The sequence below is a fragment of the Crocodylus siamensis genome, chromosome 4, assembly GCF_052110815.1.
Source record: "Crocodylus siamensis isolate JL-2025a chromosome 4, ASM5211081v1, whole genome shotgun sequence".
Classification (NCBI taxonomy): Eukaryota; Metazoa; Chordata; order Crocodylia; family Crocodylidae; genus Crocodylus; species Crocodylus siamensis.
The window spans coordinates 90514866-90538676 of NC_143398.1; the positions used below are offsets into that span (position 1 = coordinate 90514866).

The window sequence follows — 23811 nt, forward strand, 5'->3', positions numbered from 1 at the left end:
CAGAGTCTTTTGGCCAGCCGTATCTGTTGGGGACCTGTATGTAGATATTCCAATCAGATTCACATTATTCCAAATCCACTCCTTTTCCCTTTCCCTCTGCAAGGTCCCATCTCCTCAGAGACTACTATATCATGGAATGCAATTATTTCTACTTCTTGGAATAAAAGATTATCCATTTCAATTTTAAGAAAGGGGCCTCTATTCCAGCTACTTCTTGATATCAGAAACAAAAGGAAGTGGTCTCCTTTTGTGTTAAAGGGGGTTCAAAGTGTTCATTCATTGTATAAAGTTTATAATGTTGATGCTTACCAAATTACAAACCAGTTTTTAAAATCTAGAGATGGAATTGACTTGCAAGGGCATGCTTCTATATTGTGAAATACTTTGCATATAGGAGGTATATATGCTTCCTGGTCATTCAGCAGAAGTGTCGTCCACAGCTGTAATGTCATAGCTGCGTCCCTGGGGGCACCTGCCACACACAGGGCAGCTTCCACACTGTGCAGTCATAGATATGCAGCTGTGGCAGCAACCATCTTTTTCTGCTGGTGCCTATGGCAGTTGCCCTGATCTCCCTACCCTGGTTATGCTATTGCCAGACTGAGAACACGTTGCTTTAACAGATTCAGCCAAATCTAAACACCACAGTACAGGCATGCCTGATTCTCCTCAGCTTTATGGAATCTTTCTGTCATGCAGCCTGCCAAATTATGCCTATGTTGTACATTGGTTTGACTAAACTTGGTTTGTATTCTGAGCCAATATCATTTAAACATGTCTTTTCTACTGTGCCAAACAATATTTATTCCCCAATATTGGAGGAAAGATTCCAGCCATATATGTAAGGGAGTAACTTTTGCATTGCCTCTTCCATGAAGAATCACAGTGATATGTACAACCTTTTTCAACTGTATGGAATGGATAGATCATTACTGGGCTCTACGCTACTAAAATGGCGGGCAGCTACACATGTGTTGGAACTCAAAGAAGTTTGCAAAATCTGCATGTACATTCCTTCATCATGTTCAGAACCAGTCAATTAACATCACAACTGATAATATGAGTGCCTTCGTCTATGTGAGCAGATAGGGAAGAGCAAGGTCATCCCCAATATGTCAGGAGGCAGTTCAGTTATGGAAGTGGTATAATTATCACTGGATATTCCTTATTGTGATTCACCTCCCAAGTCTGCAGAACATCTTAGCAATGAGGCTGCAGATATTTTTTGTCTGTGCATGAATGGAAAACCAGTTACAGATAAAGTTTTCAAGGAATGAGATTACCTTTCAATAGTTCTTTCTGATAGACAAAAACTGCAGGCTGTTTGTGGAAGAGGGGGAGATAAGGCATAGTCCAGAATCCCTTTCAAATGAATTTTTACTTTTGTGGTCAACAGAACTATTGTTGGCATAGCCTCCAAATGCTTTAATTCCCATATTACCAAAACAAAACAAAAAATAACCCACCCACCCACCCCCAAACAAACAGACAGGATCATCTTAATTTCTGCTTCCTGACTAAGACAGTCCTGGTACTCGCATTTGATGCTGCTGTCAGTTTGTTTCCTGAGGACTTTGCCTCTCCTTACCATGCCTAACACAACTCAAGGCATGGATACTTCACCAGGACCTATCTTTGCTCCACCTTGCAGCCTGATTGATTACTAGGTAGATGTCAGATCTAGAAGGTTCATCTTCAAATTGTCACAATGGATTCACATAAGACAAGACTCCGTTAAGCTGACTGTTATATAGGTATATGGAAAAGATTTATTGATTGGTGTAAATAAAGGCACTTGTAGCCTATGAGACCAATTGCCTTACCACTTCAGAATACCTTTTTCCTCTGAAAGATGTGGGTTTATCCATTAGTTTGGCTAAGGTACACATTTCTGTGCTTCATCCTCTTATTTAAAAGATATATATGGATGTCTCACTTTTCTTTGTATTTATTTTGAAGAGATTTATTAAGATTTATCTATTAATCTGTGACAGGACTTCAGTGTTGTGTTATTCTGTGTGTAATCCTAATGAGTCTTCCTTCTGAACCTATAGAAACCTATTTCTTATTTCCCCTGTTTATCGAGACCCCCTTTTTGGATATGCTCATAAACTCTTGTGGAAGGCCCTTTTTATATAGTTTAGTAGTCTGATAAAGTATGTCTCACCCCACCCCACCCAATCCAAAATTTCTGTGTAAATTGACTACAAAGGTTCATGTGAATCAAATGATCCACTCACCCATATTTTTTCCTAAACCTTATTCATGTAAGGAAGAAATGTGGTTGCATACACCAAATGCAACCTTTTATTTTCACATAGTTAATTTTTTCAGAGCCTCCCTAAGATTTTCTGCAGCAGTTTTAGAGGAGATTTCATTTGTGTTTCAAGCCAAAGACTAGCTATAGAGATTTCAGTTTGTATTACAGCCTCTTATGATGCATTAATTTCAAAACCCCATCTTAACTTAGAGCTAATTCCACTAGGGCTTTAGAAGTTTCTATAGCTTTCTCGTAAAGTATCCTATTGCAGACACCTGGAAGACAGACACTTGGGGTCGTTTCATATTTTTACAGAAACACTGTCCATTGTAGTGGCATCAAGGTCAGATATTTCTTTTGGCAGACCTGAATGATAGTCACTCTTCAGCTACACCATGAGCATGCTTCTTCTTAGATCAGGTCACTGCTTATGAGTCATAAAGTCCAGAATACATATATAGATAAGCCCTCCAAGAAGTAACATTACTTAACATTACTTATCTGTACAGTAGTTTGAGATGTATTGTCCAAATATATATTCCACAACTCATCCTCCTTCCCTCTACTCCAAAGTCCTATAGCACTTGAATTCTGTGGAGGAGAAAGGACTCTGTGGAGGAGTCACAGTTGGGCTGTAGCCCCTTTATTCTCTCAGGGTGGAGTAAGAGGCAGCTCAAAGACGCAGGTGCAGCCCCAGCACTGTTGACCAAAACACCAATCTGACATTAAAAATATATAAATGGACAATACACATTGCAAAACACGTTATTGTACATGTAAATAACTTTACCATCCATTTTATCATTTGTATCTGACCCTTTTTCCTTACAAATCAAAGAAAATATACCACCTCTTTGCTACTAACTGAAACTCTAGTATAATTACCTGCTATCATTCAGATATTCATTTTATAAGAAAAGATCTGAACTTTGCATTTTATTTAGTTAAAATATTCTGTTAGCTGCTCATTTGAAATGGTGACCTTTTCAAGCTGAATTATAAGTAGATTAGAATCAAGGTTTTCTTGTGTCTAATAGTATTTTATGGTTGACAAATCCTAAAGATAATAAACAAATTATTTTGACTAAAAGGCTGTTGTTCAATTTGTGTCTTTTGCAGTGTTACAGGAAAGATGCTGTAACATGCATTCATTTGTTATTGGTTCATTACAAAATTATTTTCAGAATAATGTTAGTTGAACTGCAAGCCAGTTTCTATGTTGTATTAAGAAGGAAACATGTAGTATAGGCTGTGGTTAATGCTTTGCATTTCCTGATGTCTTCTGAAACGTAAAAATCTACAACAAGCAGATATGTAATACGTAACTGGTATGAAGATTCTATTCAGATTTAAGCGCTTTAGTTTGCTTTTGAATCTTGCTATTTTCTGCATTTGTTTTGACTGCTCTCATCATTCAAGATTGACGCTTGGATGGGTGTGTAGGAGGAAGCAGCAGCAGCAGGCTTACAGCTTGCAGACAAAAAAAAATCTGCCTTATCTGATGGCTATTATTGAAAATGCGAGGTGTAGCCTAGGCTGGGTAATGAAGGGGAGCGAGCGAGGGGGAGCAAGGAGCATGGAGCTGCATACTGATGAGTGTAGGAGTACTTGATAAAAAGAATTCTTGCTGCTGGCAGTGCATTGCTCATTGTGGAGTATTCCAACAATCACATATAACGGAGAACAGCTTAGCTGACAGCTTGATATGTCTTTTTTTTTTTTTTTTTTACACTGTATGACGTACTGGTCTGTAGTAAAGATTAATAACTAAGAAATGTTGAGCTAGGATCAGATCTTACTCTATAGGCTGCCCTGTAAACTATGTTTTACTTCTGACTTTCTTTCTTGCTGAAAACATTAATCTGTCAAGCTGGCGGGCTCCTTTGATAACAACTTTCCCAGGAACACGATGTGGCAATGCCACCTCTCAGCCCAGGACTACCGCTATTATCCAGTGGATGGCTACTCATTGCTTAAACGCCTCCCTCTTCACCCTCTTACAGGACCCAGATGCCCTGCTCAGACAGTGGGACAATGGTTGGAAAATATTGGGCTACCTCAGTATGAGAACCACTTGATGGCTAATGGATTTGACAATGTACAATTTATGGTAAGAAACCTTCTGTATATAGCTGTCTATAGACACTGTAGCTGCTTTTTTGTCTGTCTCTTCTGTGATCTTAAATAACTTAGAGCTATTCTGTGTTGCTGTTAGTGCTTCACTTTTCTACATATAGCTTAATAAATATGTAAAATATCCTTACGATAAAGCTACAAAATATATACATGTTGACAAAATACTATCTATAGCCAGGGACATGGCAAAGAGAAATCAGGCATTATGGTTCTTTCCCTCCCCATATCAATCTCCAGGTTTGTTTTGTTTTTAAGTAGAAATCCACAGTACTTCTAAACCATCCTTGGGAGGGGGCAATTCCAGTGTACAGAAAGGCTGGCCACACCCCTGTCTGCCGCACATCACATGCTATTACTTTTATTTAAACATTACTACCAAGATGATAGTTAAATAACACAACGCGACATAGATATATTAAGATATATTTTAATTATGGAAAGTTATTTCCTAAATTTGTCCAACTCCTAACTAATTCTGGATTCTATAGTGAAGTGCTTTTGTGCTTTAGGTAATCAGTTTATAGGATTCATTAATTGAAACTTGCACTTTGAACAGGGAAACAATACTAATCCTTTGAAAGGTTGCTTACCACTTTCCTAGTTAAACTAAATATTTAGTATATACCAACAAATGGACCGAAGTATTTAAGACACCTCAGTAATTTGGATATGCCCAGGAGGAATGAAGTGCCTTTAAATATAATGTATACACACTTTCTTCTGAAATGAATGCTGGCAGTAAAGGAAAAGCTAACACAATGTATAGACCTGTTTTTACCTGTTCCAGTGTTCAAGACATTATAAATGTAGTAAAAAAAAAAAAAATCACATTGTTATAAGATAGAAAAGTAATTTTTATTATCCACGAATTAAGGTATTTGTAAATATTTGAATCCTTGTACAGCTTTAATGCTACTATAATAATCAACAGTAGCAAACTGCTATATATGCTCTGTGTGTGTATTTATATACACACATAGCATACTATATTAGATGCACAAATTGACAAAACCAGCATCTCAGTTATAGTTAGCCATTTCAAGTTATTTTTCTAATAATAATATACAGGCAATGACTACTGATCAGAAAATTGTGAAAGATCTATTTATTTTTATTTTCATGTATGAATATTTTGCATTTTTCTTGTATAGCTGCTGTGTGATATTTTCAACTGTTACCCTTTTAAATATTCTTAATTTAAAGATCCAAAAACAAGACTTTAGCAGGAAAACCCCCCCACAATTTAACCTGCAGGTTCCAGCCACTCAGTGTAAGTTTTAAAGTAGATGTCAAGTCATTCTAGGCAAAAATAAATAAATAACCAACTATTGGTACTTTTCATAGACTACAGCTTTAGAGTTACATAAGTAAAGGAGAATTCAGTCATAAAAAGATTACAAAAGAGAAACTCTTCAGAAGAGGACATAAGAGAAGTAGGTAGCACAGCAAATGCTCTATGAGGTAAAGGATCAACCTAGGAGACCCAAGTCTCTCACTGACATACTTAGGTGTACGTATGTATTTCAATACAAAGTTCTTTTGATAAATATCCAAACCAAACTCTTTCAGATACCTTAGGGGTTAAGCTCTGGCTGTGCACTTGTCTTGTACCTACAGCTTCCTGCTCAGCTTGGTCTAGTTCATGTCTAATTTAGTTTCTTCTTGAATACCAATCACCATAAAGTGCCCAATTTCCACATATTAATTAAGGTTACAGGCATTTGCATGGGAAATTAGAACCTTATACTGAATTTAATGTTTAGACAAAGAGTGAGAAAAATTGTAGTAATAAACAGTAACAGTGATAAAATAATGAATTAAACATTTTACAACACGTACAGTATTATTATAGAGTGTAGTTTATAATCTGGGAAATTTGATATTCATACTACATCAAGTGGTAACCAGAAAACCATACCAATAATAATATATAAAATTATTTACACACATCAGCATAATGTAAGCAAACCTTGTATGAAGTAATTCAAAAAAATGTTCACTGGAATGTTCCTTTCCAAAAGGAGTAATGAAGTAATTTGCATGAAGTAATTCAAAAAATGTTCAAAGGAATATGTTCCTTTCTAGCCAAAAATCAGAAAATAAAATAAATTCGATATATAGATATCAAAATTCTAGATGCTAAAAGGAAAAATCAGGTATCTAATTTAAATGCACTGTGTTATATTCTTATTAAAGAAGAATGCTTTTGCTTTCATGAAAGTTGTTTGCTTATTTGTCTCTTTTATATAAAGTAATTTATGAATTACAGATTTGGATAAAATAGCTTGGCTGTTTCCCATTGACAGATGCTATTATTTTAATGCAACAAAAAATCAGTTAAACATATTTGTTCTTCATTTTGTACCATATTCCTGCTTTTGCTTTTCTGGAAGTACATTCTGACCTGCATTTCTTCATCTTGTTGCCTAAGCAACGACCACCACATTCCCATTAAATATAATGTAGTAGTACAGGTCTTACTAGATGTTTAGAACTGGAAAAGGAATATCACAATGATATAATTAATGTTGATGGAAATAGCATATCATAAGGGAGCACAAACATATCTTATGTAGGCGACAGCAAAGTTATACTAATTAAATTAACATTATAGTAAGTAAGGTATTCTTCAGATAAAAGGAGTTCATGCTAAATTATTCATTAGAACCAAAGGAATTTTTATATCTGTGGGTTGTTCAATGCAGAATAGTTCTGCAGTTAACTACCTTGAGAATTAATCAGTTATTCGTACTGTTTTCTGTGCATGGCCTAAAGAAATTACCTCCTTACCTATGAACTTTACATTTTGAAGTCCTACTTTTGTCCAGTAGTTTGTCACTTCATTTAGGGGGTTTATTTATTTTACTATTGTTTTAAAGTGTAGTAACTAACATTGCTTTTGCTCTTAACAAATTTGTTTCTATTTTTAGTGTTTTTGTGAATGTAGCATGTGAAATTTCTGCCATGCTATTATTATTCTAATGCAAGAGCAATAGCTGCATAGCATTTAGCCAGCCATGTATATATAGATTCAGTACCAAGACTTGGTTCAAAGCCACTTTTGGAGGTGGAGTCATGTCCAAAAATGTCCAGTCTTCATTGCCACTAGTAATTTTGTCAAAAAATGAGTTGTATTCTTTAGATGGAAAACTTTGAAATAGCAGGGGTTGTTGTAATACTACTCTATAAATGGTAGAGACACTGATAATATTGAAAATCTGACAATGTAAAGATTAGTTTGCAGTTCAACCAACTCCCAGACAGTGGACGATTTACGTCTTGATGTTTAGCCCAACTGTAATTATGGTAACTTCTTTGTTGTACACATTAAGAAAACTTGAACTAATGGCATATATTTTGGTACCTGGGTCTTACACCTCTCTCTGCTCCAAGTGGTAACTTTTATGCAAAGTTATGGGAATACTGAAACGTGTCTGGCAGGAATATTGCTTTGGGGAAAGACAAATAAAACAATACAATAAACTGATTAGAGCCTCTGCTTGTGTCTCTAACTGGAGCTTTGGAACTAGATCAAACTCACTTGTATGAGATGGATGCCCCTTCACACTGATATATCAGATCACAATATCCACTGGGTACTAGTAATGAAGGTCTGCATGACCATGTATTTGTACGTTTTCTCAATAATTCAAAAGATCTTTAAATTGGATCACTTGGTTAGTATTACAGTTTGACAAAATTATCTTGATTTGGACCGATAAGCACCATGTGAAAAAAGTACAGATCAAAAACCCAAAGTGTCAGAGGAATTTAAGAAGAATATGAGGAATTTGGTATTATGGACAAATTATTTTTGTATGTTCCTATATACTCATTCCTCACTAGTAACCATTAATTGAGCACTTCAGTCATTTCAATCACTTTTGACAGTATAACTAAGGCTTTTCATTACCATATTCCAACACTACTAATGTACTGTCAGATATGTGCCCCTTCTATCCAAAGATTTAACAGGCTTCCATGCCCTTAAAATCTGAAGCTCTCCCACATATTAATAAATTTATCTCCGTTTAACAGCTGGGAAACTCATACACAGAGAGATTAAGGACCAGATTTTAACAATAACGCTGAAATCAAGGGTACATAGGTGCCTATACCTTTAAATTTCTGGCCCAAATAGACTAGTGCAAGATCACAAAGTCTGTGACATGGCCAGGAACTTAATAGAGTGTCCATATCTTAACCCGGTAAACATACTGAGCCTAGCAGTGATGCCCTCAAGCACACTGTGCTGCTACACATATAGTGCCTCCTAAACCAGATATAGTGTACTTACATCCCTGCAGGGCCATGAGTGGGCTAATTAGAATGGGGACTGTCTCCCAGCGGTGCTCATTATTCAGCCTAAAGTGCTCTGCAGATACTATTACTCTGCTTCCAAGCTCAGTATTTTTTCCATGCAGATGTGGCCTAGATCTCCTGAGTCCCCACTCAGTGCCTTAATTACAAAGCCTTTTGCTGTTATCCAAGAGAACAGAGATTTCATACAACATAGTTCTAAACAGAGTTTTCTCAACTCCTTTTGAAATTAATCAAAAACATAGGTGTCCTGGACCTTCAGAAATCAGACCACCTTTACTTTGGGGCCATTTTCGGTAGCTCTTTGAAAATGTTTTCCTGCATTCCCTAATCACAGCGATTCACTTTGTCTCTAGGACCACGTGCATCATTTAAGTACTCATTTAAATTATTTTTTATTTTAACTGTTTCCTTCCTAATGACTGTTTTTGGAATATAAACTTCTATTGTGCTCTCAAAATTATGTAACAGAGTGAAATTGTTTCTTGGGACTGCCTGTGTGAGTGAGATCATGGTTTGTTATTAGTCTTAGTAGTTCAAGCTTTTTGTTCTTGTAGTGTATTGAGCTTAAAATATGCACTACTGTAGTATACAGAGAGGGTTAAATCCCTTCAGTTCAATATGTTAGCATATTTAGGTAACACAATTGCATTGATTAGCCTAGCAGTGAAAAATCTGAGAGCACGTGTAAGATTTGTTGTTGTTGCTACCTTGTTATATCACCATAGGCAAATATAGCAATACACATTTGGTATGTCTGAGCTCAAATAACTGAAAAACATTAAATGTGATACGTTGCATCAAGACTTTCTCTAGAATAATGACTATTAAAATAAGAGATATCATGCCAATAGACTAGCCTTTTGACATACTTACTACTGGCAAAATAATAGGGGTGCCTCTGCTCATATTGAAGATAAGAACAAAGACAACTTTCAGGGGTTTGGAGTGACTATACCTGAAATGACTAATTCTGCTAGTCAGAATTAGGAAGGATATAGAAAAACTGGCAAAAACATGAAGAAAAGCAACAGAAATGATATAGAAATTTAAAAAGGCAGAAAAAAGGGAAAATTAGGAGAAATTGTCCTGAATAAAATGGAAGACTCGAGGGGCACGTGGTCACTTTTTTTGTATGTCAGATAAAAGAAAGAAATTATTTCCCATGTCTCTGTAAAATGATAGAAGGGCTAGAAGCCAGTGGCCTGAATCTACTAGTAAACACTGGAAATTATGATCTATTTTACCATGTGAAATTAATTCCCAAAAAATTATGCACTGAAGGAGACTTAGGGGAAACTGGTCAAAGCATTATTAGGTATGTTAATATTTTAAAACCATATTGCCTAATAAGAAGAGAATAGTTGGAGGTTCAGACCTGTAGGTAAACTCATCTCATTCAGTGACTAACTGAGAGCATTTTTTGACTACATAAAGGATGGAGCTGGTAGGAAATAGTAATACAGTGAGACTTGCCTACAAGTAATTAGCTTTCTGAGAAATTAAAGTAGTTGTGGGGAAAGATTAATCAGTAGAGGGACAAAAGATGGAATCTTCATATAAAAGGGAATTAAGATCAGTGTTTCTCTCCCTGTGGGTCACAAGAATATATGAAAGGGTTGTGAACAATCATAGAAAACATGGATGTTCTCCTTTAAAGGAGAAAACCGTGGGAAACCACAGGTTTCCCCTTGCAGGCAGCAAGCTACTTAAACACTTTACTGGGTCAGGACTGGCCATCAATATTTACAAATGGGTCCTGCTACAAAAAAAAACTTGAGAACCACTGAATTTGAAGACATAGAAAAAGCTTGGGTAGTTATGCGACCAGGTACTTAAGCAGGTGAAGTGGAAAATAAATTACATCTAAAATGGAAAAAGAGAAAGAGAAAAGATCAAGTGTGAAAAAGCAGTAAAAGTAGTTGCATAATGAAGGGGGACAATGGAGGCACCAACACTGGGCTATAACCTGGCAGGAGAAGGGCAGCACCAAATAGCAGCAGCTGTTATGCTGGCCCAGCCACTATTGGCAGCAGCATAGCCATTAATGCTGCCCTGTATGCCACAGGCAACCAGGGTGCTCAAGTGTTCCATTATGCCTCCAAGTAAAAGGCATAACCTCCAAGTAAAAGGGCTGTGAGAAATTTCAGCAGCCATTCCGTTTCATTTTGGATTTAGACGTTTTGATGGTCAAAACACTGAATCCGAAACAAAATGCAGGGCTCTGAAACAGCTCTGAAATGAAACTGACCATCCAAAATATTTAGGAAATTTTCTGACACAATTTGGATGTTTCTGAAACGTTACAGATGTTTCAGAGCAGTTTCGAAGGTGGGCTTGCAGGGAAAGAGGGAGGGGGGAAGGACTGTTTTGATATTCACATCTGTAGCTGGCCAGTGACAATGATCTGCCATTGAAGTCCCTTCCAACCCCAGTGCTGGGGAATCGAACTGGGGGCTGGGGAAATGTTCAGGTCCCTGAACATACCCCCAGTTTCCAGTTTGATTCCCCAGTTCCCTGATCTTTCCCCCAGCACTCTGATCACTTCCGCCAGCTCTTCCAGAGGGCGTAGGCCCCTGGATGATGTGGGATGACAGCAGGCTGCCACTGCCAGGTGGTGATGGTAGTGGCTCTGGGCTATTTTCCCAGCTGGTAGAGGCAACCTGCTGAAACCCCACATGCAGATCCAGGGGCTGCACCCCCTGGGAAGAGCTGGGGAATATGATCAGAGAGCTGGGGATCGGACTGGGAGCTCTAGCTGACTGCTGGAGATAACCTAGCTCCCAGGCAGTGTGTGAAGCCCTGCCAAGCTGTGCTGTACCCATGTAATGGTGCACCTGCTGTGTGGGTGCCAGGCATCCTGCTGCCCTCCACTGCCCCATGCTGTGTGGGGGAGCTCTACCATGAGCCCTCAGAGGCCCCAGTAGCTGCTGCAAGAGCCAGTGAGTGTGGGCCTTTTTTTTTTTAACTCTTGACTCACCAGCTGCAAAGCATGCAGATGATAGCATGCTGCTACTGCTGGCTGGAGCTGGAGCCAGTGCCAGTACCTGAGTCTTCCCAGCGCAGCCCGCACCAAGCACTAGGAAGAATCCAGTGCTGGCACTGGTCCCAGCCAGTGGCGGCAGCCTGCTGTCATCCTGTACACAGATCCAGGGTACCGCACCCCCTAAGAGGGCTGTAGGGGTGTGCCAGACTCCTCCTGGGCGGGAGCGGGCCCTTAGTTCTGCATGCGGGATGACAGCAGGCTGCCGCTGCCAGTAAGTAATACACATTTGCTTTGAACAATTTGAGGTGCTGTTTCACAAACACTACTGCACCTATCTCCTTGAAACATGACAGGCTTCATGTCCTCAGAAGGGGCTAGCATCCCTGCAAGTTTCATCCAAATCAAGCAAGAAATGACAAAGTTATAGGCAGTTTTGTGATTCCCCATTATAGCCTATGGCTGAAACACCAAAACAGTGTTGAAATTCCAAAACAGTTTCAGCTGAAACAAAATTGGACAATGATTTGAAACACCAAAAGAAGTCACTGTCCCTCTGAAATGCCGAATCTAAATGAAAAGGCAGCTGTTTCGGACAGCCCATCGAAACACCAGAATGAAACACTGTCCCTGTGAAACACCGAAACCAAAACGAAACGTAGGCATTTTCCACGGCCCTAGTGGAAACACTAAGGGAAAATTTAGGAGAACATTATGTAATCTTAATTATGTGAATAAAATGAAATAGGAAAAGATGTTATAAATATGTCAGGTTAAATATTAAAGAAATTTGACAGCTGCTATAGTTCAGATGATAGAAGACATGAATATTCTGAAGTACTGAAGAGTTAATTTGGTTTTTCATTACAAAGAATGAAGGAAGGAGTTGAATGAAATTCAGTAAAAGTTAATGATGATCATTAAGATATTAAATACAGAGAATATATAGGAGTCATATAAAAAAACTTAGATAATTAAAATACATGAATCATCAGAATTAAGTGATATTTGTCCAAGGAAGCTTAAGAAGCTGGCATATGAGATATTATATCTATTGGCAGTCGTTTCTGAGAACTCATTGGGAAGGAGACTCAAGGACCAGCAGACTATGAAATATGTATAGTACAAAAATTCATCTCAAAGCACAGACTTATATCCTGTCTGCACAGTCCCACTCTATTGACCCATTTGACCCAAACTTTCTCACAAGGACAATGTAGAACAGAGTAAATTAGCCCACACAGTCTCCATGCTGCCTTGGTTGAACTTTTCTGGTAGTTCCTTTAAAGCTAGGTCAGGCGTCTGTACATACCACAGTGCAGAGTGCGATGTAGAAATATCCAGGGATAAAATTCAGTTCTCCAGGACAGCCTAAACTAAGACAACATCATTTATTTTCCTGTGGACCCCTATCTCATTTAATAAATACATTTCAACTTCTGTAATTGATGGAACAGGGGCCCTTTAACCACACTTTCATTCACTGAAAAACCCTGATTTGTCTTCAGAATAGTATCATACTGTGCATTGTATGAGGCCAGGATGTGTGATTATGTTGCTAAAGACTTGTCATAATTCATTTCCAGAAACTAGCAAATGTACCTAAATTCCACCAGCTTTTAACTTTTGAGCATTTGACTTAGCAAGCTGTTATTGTTTTTCATAAGAAAATGTTAATTCCTTGATATGAGAACCTTTTATTGAGGCTTTAATTAGTGAAGATTCCTCAGGTTTTGAAGTATTTTTGGTCAAAATGTCAGGCCCCAAGGTAATAGCTGGTTGCTGTATGGTAGGAGATACAAGAGGCCCAAATTCATGTCCTTGATTTAGACAAGGGACTCAAACCTCTCCCCCACATCACAGAGATGTGACTATTAGCTTTTATCAGCCAAGCAGTGGGCTGGGCTGCTTCATTTTAACCAGAAGCCCTATCTTGAATCTGAGAAACCTTTCCTGACTAAAGTTTCAAGAAAAACAATTTTCTGTTTCAGTGAATCAAAATTTTCTGCTGAAAATTCATTTAATCAAGAAATGTCCAGTACAGATCTATTTGTTAGGTCTTCATATACTGAGGCCACCCATCCTTTAGTACCAGAGGGCTTCACAAGGTATCACTGGGAAGAATGTCCACAATAAAGATCTTTATCAGTAGACACATCAAAGAAATTTTTCAATCTTCTGACTTTTGACTACCTGTTGATTTAGCAATCTTAATGCTTTTTTAAAAATTCATATAAACCTAGAAGCCACTTGTTTCCTCCATTTTCCAAAAACAATTTGCCATTTTCCAGCACCTTAAACCTGAGAAAAATGAAAGTATTTTACATCTACTAATGGTTTAAATGTTTAACTATACCATTATTTGCCATTTATAGATGGGAACCTGATGCTCTTAGAAAAACTAAGACCAAAACTTTCAAAAATATCCTGTGATCTTAGGCACTTAAGAATTAGCAGATGCAATCTGAGCATCTTGATTCTGATTTTTCGTAAGTGCTGAGCAGCTGATGATCCTGCTAACTTCAGTAGAATGATAGGTACTCTGCACTTCTGAAAATTAGACAGAAAAGCATCTGCAGTTCAGTGCTCTAGGTCTGCCACAGCTGGTGAAAATATTATCCTGAATAAGTAATTATTAAGTAATAAGTAGAAAGCTCAGACAAACAGATTTTGAACAGTCCATTCCTAGTATCTAATAGAGAATACCTATGAAAGCTCATGACTCTCTTAACCAGTTAGTCTCTAAGATGTTTCTCTGTCCTACCTTGTGTCTTAACAGAGTGAGAGAGAGAGATCCTTGATAGAAATTCTGACATCCCTGACATCCAGGCTAGAGACAGACATTAAACATAAACTGGTTTAAGTGAACAGAAACTGGTTTAAACCTGTAACAAACAGACATTCAGTGCACATAAACCAGTTTGAAAATGGCTGAAACCAGTTTGACATAAACCTAGTTGAATATAGTATCAGACTTAACTGATTTGGGTTAAACTAATTTATGCAACATCTGTCCTAGACCCCTTCCTGGTTTAACTTAAACCAGAGTCCCCTAGCATCCCAGATGCTTTGCAGCCCCAGGCAGGGCTCTTTGCTCAACAGAGCTGGGCTGGCCCCTCCCCTCTGCTCCCTGGCTGGAGCTCTGGTAGAGAGCAGCATCTGTCTGGCTTCTCCGTGCCTATCCTCCCCCACCACCCCTCCTTGCTCAAGCAGGGATTCTCCCCTCCCCTCTCCCAGGGCACAGACCATAGCCAGCATGTGGTATGCTAGCTAATGCTGAGAGATGTCTGTGTAAAGCAGACACAATAAAGGCAGACAGGACAGTGTCTTCTCAGGGCTTTTTGGAGCTAATCAACAGGTAGCTGGCAATGTCCTTCCCTTCCTTCCTTGGAAAAAGCTGTTTAAGAAGAGCTTGAACTAAAAGAGGGTTTCTTTTTCTGATGGGCTGATAAATGCTCTGTTATCAACTCCCTGTGTAACTCCCAGCTGTGTAAGTAAATGCTGTGTAACTCCCTGCTGGCTCCCTCACTGGTCAGGAGCAGCAAGGGCAGGGGGGAACCCTTCCCTAATAAGTGCATCTTGCCAGGGCCTGGCCACACCCCCCCCTTCAGCTCAGCATTGTGGAAGGGGAGGGAGGTCTGCTTCAGAACCCCCAACTTCTAACCTGAACCACTGCAGTCATGTGCCTGCATTTCTTTAGTTCAGAGGGGATGCCTGTGTGGTTACAAATCGATTCAGCCTAGGCAGGTTAGATTAAGCTGCAAAGATTGAATCAATTCAAGCTCAGACTTTTTGAATGTTTCTCCCTAGCCCCAGAAGGTAAATCTTCATAAATAAAAACATGTGAATCAAGTTAGGAAACATGAAGTAAAATTAAAGTTAATTCAAGATCTGCATTTTTCACATTTAATAGGTTGAGATAAGACTCTGGAATAGCCCAAGCCACCAAACCTTGTTACATGGGATTTGATCCCTCCTACCAAGTGATGCAAAATCTACGAACTGCTTTGCAGGGGTAGAGCTAGGATTTTGAAAAGTGGCAGTGTAGATGGCATGGTACATCACCATATACAACACAATGCATATTTTTCTCAAGTTAAAAACAAATAAGTTTTACTAATAAACTAGGGGCCTAGGGCTATATTCAGATCACGGCAGAAACATACAAATTTGTTGGAATATGCATTCATTTCCTATATCAAATATTATGTATAAAAATACAACAAACTAGGCAAAACATAATCAAAAGAGATTGTATAACTAGTGTTGAAGTCATTAGAATTAAATGAACACCTCTTATTCAGGCTTATAAAACAAAATCTAACCTTCTTGGGAATCTTGACAGTACATCCAGTGCTTCACTAAAAGTTATTTCCACTCCTGAGTTAATGTTTTTAGCTAGAGTTAAAAACAATCTTCAGGGCTGTGAAATAGGAACTACATTACCATAAGCAGCAAACAGAAAACAGAATTAAAGAAGAAAGGGTAGCTTGATGAGCTGAATGTCAGACCAATTAAAAAGGAGAGAAGGTCATTAACACCTGGGTGATGGAGAGTTTTGAAGGCATCAAGTAGGTTGTAAATGAGCCACAAATCATTTGACTCCCTTACTGCTTCCAGAATGGAAATTCTATTTGTCACCACTAAGATGATAGTTCTATATGTTAGGAGGACCAGTAACCAAGGTGGGGGTGAAAGGAATGGTAAATGCACCACTCTAGCCCCCTGAATCTGTCCCTGCTGCCATGTACTCATTAGGATTTTATCTTATTGTCATGGGGTGACCCTAGGGCCCTGTGACCATGCCAGCTTTGCCCTATGGGCACCTTCTATTCGCTCCTGCCATGTCTTGATGGTTAAGGTAATAGATGGTAGATGGGGAGGCTGCCCTCAAGTTGCTATGTAGTCATAGCCCTGGTGGGCCCCACTAAACAGTGTGGTTCTTAGACCCCTTGCTGGGTCCTGCTTTAAGTAAGTGTCTTGCGGGACATCCCAAGCCTTATGGGCTAGATATGTGGCTCCAAAACCTCCCCTTTACCACGCCTCACAGGTGGCATTCAAATATTGTTCTTCTGAGGACTTGATCTAGCTCAGCCTCCTGTCCTCACTGGGCCCTTGACCCCTGTCTGCACACCCTCACTGGCACTGGGCTCTCCGCAGCCCTGTCACTGCACCCTCACTGGTGCTGGGCTGTCTGCATACCTGTCACTGTGCCCTCGCTGGCATTGGGGCTCTGCACGGTAGTATGCCCCAACGAAGTCTCCTTCTCCCCAATAGCCTCAGCCTGGTCCATAGGATTAAAAGCAACATAAATACGAGCCCCTGGGCTATAACCTAACAGCAACACTAACACTGAAGGTCACACTCTGTCCCTTTAAGAGGGCCAGTTTCTCCCTCAACAATGTGTGCCTCCTAGCCCTGGATACTTTAGGAGCTCCTAAACTTCATTCGTCTTGCCAGCAGTAGCACATGCACTCGAATATCTCTGTGGTGCTTTTCTGTATGAACCCACTCCCCCCTGGTAGCTGCTAGGGCCCAAATTGTCTTCAGTCCCCAGTCCTGGGGCTTATATGGGCCCAGAGCCCTGCGTTCTTCCGGTCAGCTGACTGGGTGCAGGTGCAAGCTAATTCCCTCGCTAGGTAACCTGCACCTGTGGGGTTTCTGCCTGGCTTCTAGGGCCCTCTCTCTAGGCAGTTTCTCTCCTTAAAGAATCAGGCACCTTAGTGCCCTGTGACACTCGTATTAGCTAACCTGAGGTAAGAACACACTTCTTTTTCGTAGTGAAGAAAAAAATCACAGAATCACATTCACCTATCTTAACTAGAATTGAACATGCTTACTCAGGGAGCTAATTTGCCCTTCAGTCTTCTGCTTAGTTAATTTCTGATATAAGTATATTTTTCAAGAAATAAGTAATACAAACAGTCCATTAGTTCCTAAGTAATTAAATGTAGCTTGACTTTAAAAAAAAACAATTTGTTAATGTATTCTCACTACTATGAGGCTTATTCCAGTTAGCACATTTGCCATCCCTCATTCAGCTACAACTACCAGAGGCATAGCCAGGACAAACAGGACAGCTCCAGCTACCTCTGTGCTGATTGCAGTGGTCAGCTGTCACTGTGGTTACAACAGCTACTTTTCTATCTCCTGCACAAAGGCTACCCTGGTTGACTCCCTCCCCTCAGCCCCTTCTCCCTAGTTACACTACTACCATTTCCTATAAAATGGGATAAAATCTTCAAACAAGTATAAGCTATTATAAACTTTGCCCTATCGGGAGAGCTCAGACCTGTCCTCAGGACACCACTGTGGAGGTATAACCTTAGTGCAAACACAACTGATAGTGATTTATTTAAATAAATTAAAAACTAGTGGATTAAGAACAAAGAAAAACTAAATGCATGTACATTACTCAAGTTTTCCAATATAAAGCCAAAGCATTCTACTCCCCATATGCTACTGACCAGATACTAGTAGCCTTCCCTCCAACAGTCAGGAAGAGGAGGAAAAAATCCCTCTATTTAAAGGCTTCAGGACCCTTCCCCTTCCCAAGTCACAATTTGTCTTGCAGACATACAATTCATACAATTTTTGTTTCTGAGACACTCACAAGTTACCAAATCCAAATCGTAGTAGATTGTTGCCTCTGACACTTTCAAACAGAACTAAGTATCTATCTCAGTAGTAGCTGATTTGTAACCATTCTTCTGCAGCCAAGACCAAACAAGCAGAGCTTTTTGATTGTTTCAGGTGTGTACCCCTGAGCTGTTACCTTCTGCAGTAAGACCATAACTGTAAGATAAGTAGGGATTTATGGGGAAATAATAACTCCTAGCAGCTTTGCCACACTAGGATACACATCTGCAGAGTAGCTAGTTTGTTTTGAACCTTGATCCAGTTTTAACTACAGTATGAATATTGTAATTGTGTTAACCTGGTAACATAACTCCCTTGGTATGACTTGTTTCCAGAGAGGAATTATAAATTTCTAGTGAAACTTATTATTTACTTACCATCTCTCTTGGAGTTTGGAAATGTGGTTAGAGTCAGTTCCAGAACTTTATTCTAATTTATTTTTTAACGTCTTCTGCTTTCACTGATCTGATTTACCAGTTCTTCATTTTCTGTTCAGGAAAATAACAGCTTTCATGGAGAATAGAGAATAGTATGCCAATGAGCACTGATAAAAATAAATTGTTGCTTCCCAACAATATCCAACTCTTTGTTCCTTAGATTGGTTCACCATGTTTCAAAGAATTGATTTCTCTTTCATTCACATAAATGCTGACTCTTGTCAATATATAGTTATTTAAAATGCGAATTGATTGCTTTCACGGCATGTGGTATGAAAAACTGAGACTGAAAAAGGAAAAGGGAGTTATGAAAACACTGTTGGTGAGAAAAAGAGAAGAATGATCTTGTGGTTGTCAGACTGTGAGTCAGGATACTAAGGTTCCCTTCCCAGCTCTGTTATTGATTTGTAACACAACTTTGGGAAAACCACTTCTCTATGCCTTAGTTCATGTCCCTGTGAAATGGGCTTAATAGGTATGTAACAGGACTTCATGAATGCTTGATAAAATTATTAACATTCTAATATTATAAAAGCCTAAGTCATGTCTGTCTGTCTGTAATGCTTTATTCTCACTTTGTTTGGCTGACAGAAACGGCCAATCAGAGTTCTCCAAGCATGGGGGAGTGCTGCCATGAGTCTAAAGCCATGCTGAGGACTGGACAGAGGGTGGGGGAGCCAAAGCCAGAACAGCTGATCCCTGCAAGAGGCAAAACAGTGGCACCAAGGGGCATTAGGTGGCAGAACTCTATCCCAGCCCCACCCCCCATTATTCTTGATGAGTAATTGGCTAGTACATTTATAGTTGTATAGAACAAGCAGGTAATGTGTTCTGTTGTTACTGTTAGCCAAGTTCATTGCACACACCAATGTCCATGCATCCTCATTTTCTCTCCCATAATCTCTCTATGGGCCATCCCTCCTGCTGCTGTATTTAAGGATGTCAAGTCCACTACCCTTCCATCCCCAGGGCTCTGGATGACTCCCATTGTCCCTTATGTACCCAGATCTATGTGCACACTATCTTGTCTTCCTCCACTCCCCCTCCCCCCCCCACCCATTGCTAGTAATGCCACATACATCTCTCTGTTTTTTCCTGTCTGAAAAGTATCTTCCTTCCTACCCCTACCCCACAATGAAGGAATAAGATAAAGGCTGGTGTCCTATGTTCTTGCATCTTTAATTGATTTTGAGAAGGCAGTGTCCTAGAAGGTAGGAAAAAATGAAACTTCCTTTGTTCTTGATCCTCTTGTTGGCTGAACACATATTAAAGGAACTCTGAATACTCAGAGAGTAAAGACCCCTTTTGAAGACTTTAATCAGTGCCAGAGACACTGTGTAACTCTCCACCTTTCCAAAACTCCTTTCTTTGCTTTCATGGTTTCAGTAGGCACAGACTGAGAAATGCTGTAAATTGAGAATAAAACTCTGCCAATAAAGTGTACTTTAAAAGGACATTAAGATTGCAGTACAGTGCACTCTAAAGTTAGGAAATGCCAAATTAGGACTGCTTAGTTGAACCCCAAATCAAAGACAGGAGAGTGGGTGCTAGGACCCAGCTATTCCTGCCGTGGCATGGAAAAAGTGCTGGCAGACACTGCCACTTCTTATCACTGAGGCACAGGAGAAACACCTGCTGCCAAAACCCACCACTGTCAAATGCCACTGAATTCCCATGTCCATGAGCTGGATCTGGCCAGCTAGCTGTAGGTTGCTGACCTGTTCTACAACATAGAGTTTCTTTAAAATATATATATATATAATGAAAAAGTTTGACATTTTATTTTTATTTTTCATTTGTATAATATGTATTATTTGACATTTGTTCATGATAATAGTAGCAATAGTGTATTATATGTACTATTACACCAACATTGTGATGTGTCATAATAGTTGGAATATTGTATTCATTTTATTTTGAAAAACATTAAGGGCAGCTTCCCTGACCAAAACAGTTTTTATTTATGTTGTATTGAACCAGTTTGACACTTTGGGCTACATTCTAATTCACTTTATGCACATAAATGTTATCCATGCAGCCAGGTAACTGCAATTCTTAGCCCTAGTGTGCAGTTTGGGGTTCTGTTTCACTCTGTGGTGAAATAGAGGAGAAGGATATTCTGATGTTTGAGCTCAGAACTGTCCTATTTCTGGGCAAACAGGGGCTGCACAAGTACCCCCTGCCCCTACTTATCCACTGCTCACACAGCGTGGGCAACCAAGCTTCTCTCTCACAGCCAAATGCACTGCATGTGCTATACGGCACCCCCTCCATGCTATACACAGCCTGGGTTTTCCCCCGCCCCCCTCAGCCACACATGCTGCACAAGCTACCTTTTCCTAGCATATGCAGCTAGGAGCAGGGAAAAGCCAAGCTTTCCAACACTCTTCCTGCCCCATGCACAGCACAGCTAGCCTGCCCTTCCCCTGGCTGAATGTACCACATGTCTTACACAGCACCCCCTCCTGTGTGCATGGCACAGCTCCCTCTGGCCATGCAAGCCACACAGGAACCCCTCCTCCAACCCCCCCCCACTTCCCCAAACATCTGCTTCCCAACAAAATTTTCTAACTACTAGGCCACAAGTTATTACCACATTTACTCAAATATAAGATGAACCTGAATATAAGATGATCCCCAATATTTAAATTCTATATATGGAACATTTTGTAAATTTTTCAAGTGTAAAATCTGATTATTGGAGATTTGCCTTAAATTTGTTCCCCTCCCACTGCTACAGCAGGGAAATTAAATCTGTGGGGCATCAGGTGGCCCCCTTGCCTTATACTCCTCCAACATCTTCCCCCTTCCCCCTACTGTCAGACCCTACTCTCCCTGAGCACATGGAAATAAGGGGCAAAATTGAAAACACTGACTCAGAAATAAACTTGCCTGTAGTAATTTGTATATAGGCAGATTAGTGTGGGTACCCATAGACTTAGTTCACGCAAAATTGATTCTTTTTACTTTTTGAAATGGTTGCAGTTTTAACACAAGTATTCCATAAACATTTTAAGCAGCACTGTTGTACCTACTTATATATATAATGCAAACTTTTTTTTTTGTAAAAAAATAAAAAAAATAAAAAAATACCCCCCCATACATTTACCATCCTGTCTCATGACCAACATGGTTCACTTAACAGTCTGTAACATACATCTACAATTCATTATCATCATCCTTGTTAAAATAACTGCAATCATACATCCATGCACTTGTGTGCTTATCACCATCTCCTTTAACTGTTACAACCATGCAAAACCACCTCTGTGCCCTCTACCCACCCCTCTCCTCCCCTTCCTGTCCCTCACCACCTCACAAGCCCTCTATTTCTTTCCCCAGTCCTCTTTTTCTTTAACAGGCTCCTTGCATTCAGTGAGACTATTAGGATCCCCATAATGAAAGCTGTGATGGGGGACAGTGCTAGTGTCTCGTTCATTTCCCTGTCATAGATTTCATAGCTTTCATAGACATTTAGGCTGGAAGGGACCCCAGAGGATCATTGAATCCAGCCCCCTTCCCCAGGAGCAGCAAGTCAGCAGGGATCATAGGATCCCAGCAAGATAAGCATCCAAATGTGTTTTGAAGGCGTTCAAAGTGGGCGCTTGAACTGCCTCAGGCAGCCGTCTATTCCAAACCTTGGGGGCTCGGACAGTGAAGAAGTTCTTTCTTATGTCCAGCCTGAATCAGTCGCGGTGGAGTTTGTGACCGTTCAATCTTGTCATCCTTTGGGGGGCTCTGGTGAACAGTCATTCCCCCAGATCCTGATGAGCACCCCTGATAAACTTACAGGTGGCCACTAGATCACCCCTGGGCCTGCACTTTTCCTGGCTGAATAGCCCCATGGTTCTCAGCCTCTCATCGTAAGGTCTGTTTTCCTGACCTCTGATCATGTGTGTGGCTCTCCTCTGCACCCTCACAAGCTTCTCCACATCCTTTCTGAATTGTGGAGCCCAAAACTGGATGCAGTACTCCAGCTGTGGCCACACCAAAGCCGAGTACAGTGGGAGAATGATGCCCTGGGATCTGCTTGAGAAGCATCTATGGATGCAAGCCAGCGTTTTGCTCACTTTACTAGCTGCAGCATCACACTGAAGGCTCATGTTCATCTTGCAGTCAACCCTGACCCCCAAGTCCCTTTCATCTGTAGTGCTAACCAGCGTAGCACTATCGAGCCTATAAGCGTGGTGCAGGTTTTTCCTCCCAAGGTGGAGAACCTTGCATTTTTCAGTGTTGAACACCGTCAGGTGCTCATGCCTTGGCTTTCCTAATTTGCTCTCTGCAAGTCTGGACTAAAGCAGAGTATTCCTCCTTGGTGGTGGTTCCAGTCCTCCATCCTTTATAGGTCTTCCTTTTAAGATGCAGGAGGTCCACCAGTTCCCTGGAGAGCCAAGGGGGCTGCTGTGCCCTTTTGCTGCCTTTCCTCTGAGATGGGATGGACTTTGCTTGCACATCCAGGATTGTTCCTTTAAGGAGCAACCACTCATCCTGAACTCCCCTCTCCAGTGGGTTGTGGCCCTGTAGGGCCTCTCTGACAAGCCTCCTTAGCTTGTCAAAGTTAGCTTTCCTGAAGTCGAGGACTTCTGTACAACTGACTGACTTGCCAGCTTTACGGCAGATGGTGAAGGTGATCAGTTCATGATCACTGTCACCCAGCTTCCCTTCGATTGTTAGGTTGCCAGTTATGTCATCCCCTGTTGCCAGTATGAGGTTGAACAGCGCTTTACCTCTTGTCAGCCCGTAGACTTCCTGCGTCAGATAGAGGTCATCCACACATGATTTGGCTGAGCGCTCCTCCCACGAGATGTTTGGGTAGTTAAAGTCTCCCATGACAACCATACACTGGGAATGTGCGGCCTTAGCCAATTCCCTGGTGAACTCCTGGTCAAGGTCCTGACTGTGGGTAGGGGGTCCGTAGTAGACCCCTACCATAGTATCTCCTGCACTGTGTTACCTATGGATTTTAACCCAGAAGGTCTCAATTCGTCCACCGTGGGTGCCAATGTCAGCTTGCAAGGACATGTAGATTTCCTTGA

The 23811-nt window shown here is 40.2% G+C and overlaps 1 protein-coding gene across 3 annotated transcripts in view; it reads left to right on the forward strand.

The window, feature by feature from the left end:
• ANKS1B (ankyrin repeat and sterile alpha motif domain containing 1B) overlaps nucleotides 1–23811 on the forward strand; it is an 845363-nt gene that overhangs the window by 509456 nt on the left and 312096 nt on the right. For all 3 annotated transcript variants that reach the window (XM_090042850.1, XM_090042851.1, XM_090042852.1), the window contains one exon: nucleotides 4264–4370. In XM_090042850.1, the coding sequence (XP_089898976.1) occupies nucleotides 4264–4370 (107 nt within the window). The remainder of the gene's footprint in view (nucleotides 1–4263; nucleotides 4371–23811) is intronic.